The 12,296-nt window shown below is 41.8% G+C and overlaps 1 protein-coding gene across 5 annotated transcripts in view; it reads right to left on the bottom strand.

Moving 5' to 3' along the window:
* brinp1 (bone morphogenetic protein/retinoic acid inducible neural-specific 1) overlaps positions 1-12,296 on the bottom strand; it is a 130,809-nt gene that overhangs the window by 94,748 nt on the left and 23,765 nt on the right. The window contains exons 1-3 of one of the 5 annotated variants that reach the window (XM_084383910.1): positions 5,639-5,929; positions 4,934-5,097; positions 1,827-2,094 (exon numbers count right to left, since the gene is read on the bottom strand). In XM_084383910.1, the coding sequence (XP_084240036.1) occupies positions 1,827-2,044 (218 nt within the window). In that variant the 5' untranslated portion in view covers positions 2,045-2,094; positions 4,934-5,097; positions 5,639-5,929. Of the gene's footprint in view, positions 1-1,826; positions 2,095-4,933; positions 5,098-5,638; positions 5,930-10,937; positions 10,996-12,296 lie in introns of those variants that run through there. The other 4 variants (XM_084383909.1, XM_084383911.1, XM_084383912.1 and 1 more) reach the window with 4 other exon arrangements.

Raw genomic sequence — 12,296 nt, 5'->3', positions numbered from 1 at the left:
AATTCATATCTGTGAAATTGAAAAGTAGGAGAACGGATAAATCAGATTACTCCTTAATATGATTTATCCCTTTTACTTAATGCGACTAAACACATTTGAGCATTCAGTAGCGGTGTGAGTGAATTATTTCAAAACCTTTCAATGTGCCCAAACATATTTGGCAAATCAGTATCCAGTTCAAATGATCAGGGTTGTCCAATTTGGCAATGTTGTTTGACTTACACAACTCAAAAACTTAATGCATCTTCACTCCACTCTTTTGAATGGGCCCTCCACCAATTGTACAAATTCTATAATGTTTTTGCAAAAAGACCTGTATTTTGTGTAACCCCGGTGATGTCATCAGGATTATTGGCCTCGGAGACAACTAGCCTGGCAACAAGACAAATCTGCTACGTCATGTGTCATTTGCTTTGGCAAATGCGTCTGGTCTCCTGTTCCAATTCAGTCAGATTTCCCTGTACCTTGTTAGGCTGGGCTCGCACTGCAGGAGTTTTAAAATCGATTGAAATCAGGTTTGTGTTACGCACATCTTTACAAATGTTCGTTTATCTAATGTCAAACATTCACACTACAAGATTTGAAAATATGGTGCGTCACCCACTACAGTATTTTATTAAGATTATCTTGCCAGAGGGAGCGATGTGCCACCTCACGTGATCTCATGGGGACTGAGAGATGGAGACTGTGGCAACAACTCGCTGTTGTAACATTCATACTTTGCAGTGAGAAAAAAAAGTAGAAGTAAGAAATAAAAGCAGAAGAAACGGGTCTAGATTAGAAAATGTTTGAGGAGATGCAGTCAACATGGGTTGTCTATTCTTCAGCGAGGACTGGAGGTGAGATTTTCAGTTTTAATGTTTGTCAGCAGTAGCATGCTAACTTATGTTAGCCAAAAGGGCATGTTTTTATATCAAACATGTAGGATATTTATCTGGGCAGGTGCAGAAACACATTTAGTGTAATTTTTAGCTGTAATATGAGAATCTGTGACCATTTTTTTACTGCTTAAAAATGGAACGAGCAACTCCAACTTGCATGTGTTGCTCAGCGCTACCCCACGTTTTGTTGCTCTGATTGGTTGTAGGCCTGTCGAAATACATCCAAAGACATTCTGGTCTGCGCTAGTTAATAACGGCCAATGGAAATAGAAAATTAGCTTAGCTACACATCCTATAATGCTAACTTGCATTATGGGAAGTGAGGTCAGGATATCTCAGTCTCTACTGACCTGATTTTCTTTCGCTGGTCTCCAAACTAAATGAAAGTGCAATAGTAAATTGCTGGAAAAAAATTTCAAACATTAACATTTGTTCACCAGTGCTTATTCAAGAACATCCTATACGTTATTATTTGCCCTAACTGCATTACAGTACCTATAACTTGCAACCTAAAGCCAGTATTCAAATCTTTAGGCTGTTATTCTTTACCAAGATCCTCAGGCTATTGTCTTTTTTCATTTGTTTTGTTTTTGCTTATTTTCTTCTTTTGAAGAGACAGTGGAGTGTAGAAAAATGAAGCTATATTATGATTATTATTTTTATACTGTACGTGTATGGGGGAATGAATTTGGTCTGAAAACAGACTTGGAACCTGAGTAATAGCAAAGGAGAGTGAAAGTCCTGGTACTTCATTAATATAAGAAAAACAAGTTCACAGTGCTGAGAGTGGCTGCAAGTAAATATAAAAAATGCACACTTAATAGGCTAAAAATGTACACAGTGCAGCTTTTTGCAACTGAAATCTCAAAAAAGAAAAGCCATTAAAACAGACAGACTCTTAAAAAGCCCATGTGGCATCAGTACACAGGCTGAAAGTGAACTCACCTATAAATTTTATATCTGGTCGTAAATCCTTGGCGGAATCTATCCACAAAGGACATATAACTCCGAGAGTGGTGGAAAGGTCCACGGTCAGAGATGAGCCAGTCATATTGCTTGGTGACATGTTGTTCAGTGGCCAACGGGTCCTGGCGGGAAGACTGAACTGTTATATGGTCCCATATAAACAGGAAGCAGATGACCTCAATAAACCTCCAGTTCATGCTTTTTTTTAAGCCGCTCTCTGTTCATTCTCGCTCCATTATGTGGAGACCTGAATGGTGGAGAAGAGAAGAGGGAAGGAAAGAGGGAGGGAGGGAGGGAGGGAGACACAGAAAAAGAGAGCTGTTACATGACACAATCTATTTCAGCAGTACAAGAAGATGTCATAGAGTTAGGTTAATTGTGTTGTAGTGAACAAATAAGATAGTGCCCTTGTCATTGTCACTTTACTGTGACATGATGTGTATTTACTTTCTGCTCTTCCTCAGACTGTTCACCCTTCATGCCTTTCAGACTATTTTAGAAAGCCACATTGGGCCGCTCAATACAAGTTAACTGTTACCCTTTAGCAGATGAGCATGAAGTACATCGTCAGCTGTGTGGCTGTCTTCTTTTTTTTTTTTTAAACTAATTGGTGTCATGATAAGTTCTGACAAGGTTAGAAGACTGCTTTATGATATGTTATGACACCCAGTCACTTATGTGGAAGAATATCATCTCCCTTTACCCAGTGGTGTCAATTACTGCCGGAGGAAACTTTCAACTATTGACTTGCGACTTCATGAATTGTTAAAAATGTTGTGGTACAAAATGTTGCCTTTTTAATCAAATCCAAATAGGAACTCATTTTGGTTCCACTAAAGCTGCGAGGGATGGTTAATACAATTGCATTATTGCCTGTAGAATTCCACGAAAGCACAATAATGCTAAATATGACCCTGTGTCCTATGAATATTTTAGAGTGGACACACAGATCAGCAAAGTAGCTGTCTGTAGGAACAGGTCATCTAAAAACAGATTTAAACAAGGGCAGATTTATGGTGCTTATTTAAAAAATCCTCGCGGCAGCATGATATATGCACCTAATGCTGTCTGGACATCTTGCTAAGAATGCAGCGGTATGACTACAAGCATACAGGGGCATAGCATAACATTATGGACCCTGTACATAGATATTTGGTATTCATGGGCTCTCATACAGGGGACTCGTCAGAACACTGTCACCAGAATAAATTGTTGCCCGTTAATGTTTCTGAAAACCACGGATACATTCAAATTTTCATGTGTCATATTTATCACATTGACATTTCCACAATATCACATATATACAGTACATATGAGCTGACTTTCATGTCGGGATCAGGAGGATATAAAGTTACAGGCGAGAATGTTGCCAAGCTAGTGACCACTGTTCAAGACTGTGTTTAAACATTTGTAAGCATGACACCGCTGCATATTTTTAAAGGAGAACTCGGGACAGCTTCAAGCCGTGTTTGTGGTGATAGAAAATACATTTTTTAAACGTGTTACGTCCCTGTAAGGCCAGGGGCTGAGGGGAGTAACATAGTAAAATGAAACAGGGAGTAAAGGAGGGAAAAGAAACAGGATGTAGTTGTTAAAGCTGAAAATAGTTTATTTACAAAAGTAACACTGGTTTGTCTCTTAAAGAAAAATGCAGTCTGTGGCCCAGTCATTCTGGCTCCTGCACACCACAGCCGCCCAGCCAACTGCATCCAGCAGCACTTTATATCACTCGGCCTAAGTGGCAAGTAGGATCAGGTGTGGACCTCTAAACACAGGCAAGGAGGAGGGGGAGAACGAGGGTGACACCTGAGTGGAAGCACAACACCAAAAACACAACACAAACACGCCCACAAACACACACGCCCACAACACTAGGGCTGTAACACCCCCTCCCATAAGGACAAAACCATATTTTTTGTTCACACACCCTACAATATCATTTAGGCCTCTACCACAGGTTATACTCACTTTGACACCAACACACACCAGTCAACACTCATGGTTTTCAGACATAGCACCAAGACATCAACGAGCACACACAAGAACTTAAACCGTCAGCTTACCCGCGAGACAGGGTATCTGCCACTACGTTGTCAGCTCCCTTTTAATGACAAACCTGGAGGTTATATCCCTGTACTAACAGAGCCTAGCGCATCAGGTGCTGATTGTGGTTGCGCATCTGGGCCAGGAACACAAGGGGGTTATGGTCAGTACAAACTGGGTGGAGCCGACATACACCTCAAAACGTTGGAGGGCAAGGGCAATGGCTAGCGTCTCCTTCTCTATTGTAGAGTAGTTGAGCTGGTGACATTTAAACTTAAAAGAAAAATAACACCCAGGATGGCTTACACCACTTTTGCCTTCCCCAACATCAAGACGCACTGGCATCAACCTCAAGCTTGAATGGCTGAGAGAAGTTTGAGGCAGCCTGAACAGGGGTACCACAAAGAAGGGACTTAGTCGCTTCAAAAGCAAGTTGACACACCTCACTCCATACAAAAGGGGACAGCATAACCTGGTAAGTGGTGCCACCACAACAGAGAAGTTCCTACAGAAACACTAATAATAGCCTGTCATGCCCAGGAACCGCCTCAGTTCACATCTGGTGGATGGGACAGGATACGACGACACTGCCTGGACCTTAGCATCCACCGGACAGACTTGACCATGGCCCACCTGCTTCCCAAAGTAAGTGACGGTGGCCTTACCGAACTCACACTTGGCAAGGTTTAACGTCAGTGATGCCTTAGCCAACCACTGGGACACCTCTCACGTACTGGACAGCGATAGGCATGCTGCTTAATGGGAGCAACAGAGCTTACGTCTATGTCATGGGACAACGCACTGGTTCGGGAAGGCAAATCACCAAACAAAGAGGGGTAAGAGTGGAGCAAGCCAACTACCTCACTACGCTGCCCATCAGGCAGGTAGGACAGATGTGACTCCATGTTTGAGTAACACAGCCTACCAGACTGCTTAGCGTCCTCTGCACTCACCCAAACCATCGTCACCACCACCTGGCTGTGAAACCCACCTGTGCAACAACTCGCCATTGTCAACACAAAATATCTGCTTCTCACACTCACCAGCGTTATTCTCAGCTGCAGCAAAACACTTCGCTAAGGATGGATCACCTTTCTTGGCGCTGATCAGAGCTTTTCGAGACAGCGGCAAGGGGTCTGCAGGTGCAGGTAGCTTGGTTTTGGGCTCCTTGGGCGGGCAATCCAACGCATCACCAACAGGGGGCAACCTATCCTCAGCCAGGACAGAAGCAAACAATGAATCACACAAATCAACATTTTGAGTCCGCTAAAGAGACTGCGCTGAGTCAGCACATCAGCCACAAACACTCCTGGGATTAACCACAACTTCTGGCACAAGAAAAACTACCACGTTCCCCATAATGAAATCGACTATATCTACAGGAAAGCAAGCACGAACAGCTACTGGTAGGAAACCAGTTATCAGCTTACACTTCATATGGACAACAGGGAGGGGTGCAGGTACAAACCCCATTTCAATGCCTCTTACGTCACAGGCTGACTCAGCACCCAAAGGCAGCACACCTGAGAGGATGAGGGACACTGATTTGTGCGTGAGGGCAAACTCACCTGCTAAATACGCGGCCTGCTGCAGAGTGGCTACCTTCTGCTCATTCAGATACAGAATAGCGCTCTTCACATTATCATAAACCAACCAGCCTGTCCTCCACTGACAGAAGTAACGAAATAGCCCACACGTCTCTCGGCCACTGCAAAGCAACTTGCAACGAGAGAAACATTTCTACTCACGTCAAAAGTGGAGAACAGACCGCGGCCTTTTGCAGCTCCAGCTGGCGCATCTTTTTAAACTCCCGCTCCTCCCTCCTCACCTGCTGTGCTAACTGCAAAACGAGCTAGTATCCGGAGCTGTATCCGAGCATCTATCCTTGAGCCAGGAGACGACTCGACCGAGAGTGGTTTCAAACCGAGGCAGCGTAAACGGCTTCATCTCCAGCCCAGCTTCTCCCGACCATGGCCCAGCCACCCCTCCCACCTGAGGAGCAGAGCGGCTGGCGACGGAGAGCTCCGCCGACCCGGGGCGGTCCTCGCGCACCAAGCCAAGAGGCTCTGACGCAGGTAAAAATAAACACACCTTTACCAACTAACCCTGTAAGGACAACAGCTTTTAGCTCCCCCGACGTGAGAGGCCCTGAAACGCCTGCCTCCTGCAGGGAACTTTATCCCCGCCCAGGAAAACAAAAAAGGCAAAATAATAAGAGTGCCCGAAGGAAAGGCTGATTAACAACCCAGCTGGACACCTAGCTTACCTGAGGAGCAGCCCCTTACAAAAGGTAGCAACGGTTAGACACTGGCAAACCAGACAATTAGTACTGAACACAACAGTTTCTCAGGCTCCTTTTATCCCGAACGGGGCCCCAAATATGTTAAATAAGGCCAGTGGAGGAGGGGAATAACATTGTAACATGAAACCAGGCGTAAAGAAGGGGGAATAAACAGGATGTTTTGGTTAAAGCTAAAAATACTCATCTTGGTTCCACTAAAGCTGCGAGACAATAATGCTAAATATGACCCTGTGTACTATGAATATTTTAGAGTGGACACACAGATCAGTAAAGTAGCTGTCTGTAGGAACAGGTCATCTAAAAACAGATTTAATCAAGGGCAGATTTTTGGTGCTTATTTAAAAAATCCTAGCAGCAGCATGATATATGCACCTAATGCTGTCTGGACATCTTGCTAAGAATGCAGCAGTATGACTACAGGCATACAGGTGCATACTGTAGCATAACATCATGGACCCTGTACATAGATATTTTGTATTCATGGGCCCTCATACAGGGGACTCGTCAGAACACTGTCACCAGAATAAATTGTTGCCAGTTAATGTTTCTGAAAACCACGGATACATTCAAATTTGCACGTGCCATATTGATCACATTGATAAGCCAGTTGCCAAGCCAGTGACCACTGTTCAAGACTGTGTTTAAACATTTGTAAGCATGACACCGCTGCACATTTTTAAAGGAGAACTCCATTTTCCAGCCATGTTTGTGGTGATAAAACCAGTTATTTAAAGCCAAAAATATATATATTTTCCTGAAGCTAACCAGCAGACATTGGTGACTAAACCTAACTAGACAACATATGACTGTATACTATAAGTGTGTGTAACAGAATGTAAGCACACGACGTCACAACATTAAATTGAAAACTGAACCTAAAGAAATTTCAAATCATAAAGTCATGTAAAGTTTCAATATATCTGTGGTGAGCAGAAACATGCATCGCCAACATTTACTATGACTGTCCTACAGCAGTAATCTCCCATTTATTTCCAGTTGCAATAACCTAAAGTAAAGAGCCACAACTCCATCACACAGCAGAAGACCACAACATTTAAAATCATCACGTCCTGCTTAATGTAAAATTGATTTAAAAAGAAATCTTGAAAACAATTTCATATTTCAAACAGAACATTAAAATGACACATGTCCTCATTGTGCATTGACTGTGAACATTATTATCCACTTGGCAGAGAAATTATGTCTCTTAGTTACTGATAAGGAAACGATTTCCATCAGTAATTGCATTTAAGAACTTTGGCCCCTGGCCGTGGAGCACCCAACAGCGTGCTATCAAGTGCTACTGTATGCAAAAATTCTTCCCCCTTTCATGGTTTATTAGACAATAACACATCATAAAAGAGCAGGGAAAATTTAATGGGCCTAATCTTTTCCTCTTAAATAGATGATGAACTACTTGATTGCAAAAGTTAAAGAAATCACAGTGGGCATACTTATAGGGAGATTTTTCTTTTCTTGTAACATCGTGGTTAAAATTAGTGCATCAGTTTCTTATGACGCCTTAAATTAATTTTGTATTTTATTATTCTGCTTCACCTACTTGCCAAAGGACCAGAAATAATCTGGGATAATTTGAATATCTCAACTTGTGTAACTAATCTTAATTATAATGCCATATTTGAAGTATAATCAGTTTTTAAACCGATTGAAATTGCAACTATACACTGAGAACACTGCAGTTCAGCTGTAATTGCATATTTGACATGTAGAAAACAAGTCTTCGCTTTCCGCCCATCATACTCAGTGACAATGTCAAAATATGACAGTACACTTAACAGGCCTGTTTTAGGATATGATAACTGCCACAATGAAACAATACATATTGTGATAGAGAGTGATGATGCTGAGCAGGGGATTGGAAATGATATGCCTTTTGTTTAAAATGGGGTGTAAGTTGTTATGAATTTTCTTGAAAATATCAAAAATGAGCAAAAAATGTAAAGATAAATTTAAAAAAGATAACAATTGGCTTACAATAGTTTGTTCATTTGCTTTTTTATATATATATGTGGCGAAGAATATGCAAATTACCTCACTCATTTATAAGTTCACCATGAAATCTTCTGAAAGCATTTAAAAGTTGAGTTGGGCTTGAAATGACCTGAAGCATGTCACAGGACATACAATTATATTGAAAAATCTGTTTTAAGCCATGTATCTTTAGACTTTATGGTGGCTTTTAGGGGTTAACTACCAGCCAGACTTTGCAGGACGGGACCACTCAGACTTGGTAGATTCACATTTTTGTCAAAATTAGTTACACTTGCACATCTAATTTTGCTATTTGATACATCACTTTGGTTGCGTATTATAAACAATGGTATTGAATATTAACTAGAGGAAATGGTTTCATTCATTCTATTCATTATTTTGTCCGAGACTAGATGGTAAGGTAGGTAGTTTGACAAATGTTCGAATGGCTGAAACCAAATATGTTTGGCATTACATGTTTTAGGCATGAGAGATTGTTTTCTGGTGCTTGAAGAGCAAACAAATAAGTAACAATATTGAAAACCTTAGATAGCTCCAATTTATCACATTCATTACTGAAACCCTGAACCTGATTTTCACTTTTACAGACACAGAGTCTGAACCCCAAAGTTAGTTTGTGTGTACACTCGACCATGAAAATTAGCTCTGCAGTTGACCCACAGGCTTAGTCATTTCCACCACCTGAGGCGTCAGTACTGTCTCCTGCAGTGATTGCATTTAAAGTCAGACGGCCACATGATGAGAGTAAATTGTCAGTGTTCTCTGTATCAGCCACATTTCTATCTGTATATTAACATCTGTCTATCTTATACTACCATAAAAAATGACATTTTCTGCTTGTTTGCTTCGTGGGTTTCGCAACTGTTCCACTTTTAAAACTAAATTTATTTCTAGATAAAAGAGACTCTGATTCATCAAACAGCACCAAGAGGAAAACTGGACAAATATGAGTCATCGTGGCCACTTACCTCTCACAATGACATGGATGTTGTCATCTTTTTGTAATGTGAAATGTTGTCTCAGTATCACATTTGTCTTGATAATGAGAAAAGGTATTATGGACAAGAAAATATCTTATAATGACAGGAGATAATGGTGAAAAAATATGAGGAGAAGGTTATCTTAGTGAGGACATTCAATGTTATTGGAAGAGAGGCTGATGGATTGATCAAAACGAATGTACTGCATGTCCACATCTCAATTTGAGGGCCTGAAATCAGTGCACGCAGGTAGAAAACACTGTCCACATGGGGTTGGATGATGGACCTTTGGTATTTTGGGGGTTGGAGCCGTGTGGTGCAGTGCACCAGCTGCACAGCTGGAGTTGCGCTGCGATTAGGAATCAGATACACTCTTATTCTTGCCTTTAGGAGAAGCAGACTCGACGCCACGCTGCTCTTTCACTTTAAATATGGAAGAGAACAGTTGGGAGCACCCGCTACAAAAAATAGTTTCTCTCAAGAATAAACTATGTTCATGTGCAAGAAGCGCTGACTCACCAAGAGCAATTATGCAGCACTGTAAATAAGCCACTGAGGGCTGATGATGTTAAATTGGCTGGGGACGAGATAACACATGTGGTTAATAATTGTTGCTCAGGTCCTATGAGAGCTGTTGTCCAACGTAGAAAACAGTTCAATGCCATCACAAGGAGAGCCAAATAATTTGGCAGGGAACCACAGGGACAGTTTAACAACTGGATGGGGGCCATCCACCATGGCCGGTCCCTTATGGTACTGGAGATGCGACTGCATCTACAAACCCAGCTCAAAGTTTTAAAGGTTTTAGGGGTTGGAGGGTGGCATTTGGGGATACACTTGTAGCCTGACAAACTCTCTAATTGGCATCAATGTTGATGTTTTGGGAGGAATCTGGGGACCTGGGGAGTGCTATTATCGAAATCAGTGAGAAACTGCAAGCATGTCTTGGATTTGATGAGACTTTCTTCAGTTGCTCTGAAGTTAAGCAAATATAAATTTAATGCAAGAGTAGTTATTTTTGAAAATCTGTTTGCAGTAAGAAAATATAATATTTTGCATGTACTGTCAAATAAATCAAACTTCAAAAGGAACTCTATTTTCTGCTTGTTTACACCCATTCAGAGCATTACACATGAAAAGCTACGGTAGCCAGTTTCACACCTACATCAAGGTCAGAGTAGGTTAGTGAAAGAGGAGCAGTGCAGCGTTGAAAGGATGATGGCGCCCTGCTCTTCTCTGATCACCACTGATGTGGATTTGATATGTTCAAGAGGGAAATGGCCTCCTTGAGTAGGATGCTTAAAGTCCAGCTGAAAGTAAATTGTTTGGGTTTTTTTTTTTTTTTCGTCTCCTACAGTAAACATATCTGCTCTGTTATCACTTGTGATGTGTTTTTGCTGGGAAAAAGAATCTGGAACCAAAAGGGAGGAACGTCTATTTTTGGTTTCTCGCAAAAGCAGTAATGTCAGCGTTCTTATTATAGGCAGAACAGACGTCACCAAAGTCCTTTTAGGCTCGCCACTCAGCAGCCGTCTCGGCAATAGCCCTAGACAGTTAATTCAGGCTAACAAGACCAGGCCCCCATCTAAATGAAGGGAAAACGAGCCATAATTTCACTTTGAATGGTCATGAGGAGATAAAAATTGCATGTATAGAATCACTGATCACAAAATCTGATAAAAACTGCTCAAAAACATCAGTGAATTTCAAGGTTTAAAGCACTTTGAATGCTCAAAGTTTCACAACACTTACTGTTTTTACAGCTCATTCCAGATTGCCCTGTCGTGACGCCGTCCGCTCATCCTGCCTGTTGTGGATCTCTACTGTGCTTGCGTCAGTGCAACTACACAATTGGCTAGATATGTGTCCCAGTTCAGCTGTTACAAAGAAGACGATTGTCTTTTGGGGGTAAGATGCGGGACATGTGTCATAAAAGTGCCATCTCTGGAACTACTGACGTTTCTATTCACAATGCTGCGAGTAGTTTGTCTTCTCTCTCATAACATCTGTGTTGTCACACTGAGCCAGACAGCAGCCTGCTACACAACACAATAGCCACAGACTCTTCCTCTTTACCTACTTTACAAACATAAACACACGTCGTGGCCTGTGTTGAGCGAACCACCAGACAAACATTCACCGGGGGACTGTGTACGCTAATGTCTGTTTGCAGCCGATAGCTAATTAGCTGCTCAGCTGCAGCACATTAAACAGCATGTTAACGTAGCTGCAAACGTCACCAGGGTCAGGTTAGATGCTGGTGTGGTCCTTACTCCTCAATACTGAGGCTGTCTGTTAGTGACATGAAGGCTAAAGTGCAAGTTTGCTTGCAAGTTTGCTCCTCCAGCCAGCTGAGAGGAGGAACATTTATTTTTTCTTTAATAAAATAAAAAACTTGAAAAAACAGGCAACTAAAACATTGTTTTCCCTGGTTGCTATCCCCAGGTAGGCTAACGGTGCAACAACTGGAATAACTGTGGAAACTCTACACTGCAAAAGAAAAAGAATGCCACTGAGGAGGAGGAGGCAAAGAAGGCGAAGAGGGAGAGAGATAAAAACCGAGGTACAACAAGAGAGAACGGACAGGTGTTCACCTGATGGAGAACGCTCTGATGTTGTCCTCCCGCTGACATGTGTTTCCCCCTACCAGTGGGACTCTAGACGGGTCAAATTGGAATTCTTACGGTTATTTTTTGCTTTGGACAGTAGCCTGGCTGCTAGCAGTAGCCATGTAGCTAATGCTTTCTTTGAAATCCTAGGAGAAAGTTGGATACTTGTCTATTTCTGCTTTAAGTTCCGTGTTAGACACGAGAGACTCCAGCCATAAGAGAAAATGTTAGACAGCTGAAGCTGCGGAGTAAACAAGTTAAGATTATTTTATTATAAATATTGCACATTTCATCAGAAAACACAGTCAACTTAACCAAAAACCTTATACACTAATTAAATGTATTGACCACCCTGATATTAAGGGCAGAAATATCGGAGGGCTGGTCCAATCAATGCATAATGATTTACTGCTAACAAACAACACTCTTTCACATTACATGAGTGCTCGTTTGATTACTCAACGAAAAATAATGCACCAAAATGTCGTGGACTCCACTCCAT

Source organism: Pagrus pagrus (genome assembly GCF_965226575.1).
Source record: "Pagrus pagrus genome assembly, chromosome: 19".
Taxonomy (NCBI): domain Eukaryota; kingdom Metazoa; phylum Chordata; class Actinopteri; order Spariformes; family Sparidae; genus Pagrus; species Pagrus pagrus.
This window is presented reverse-complemented; position numbering and strand designations above follow the sequence as displayed.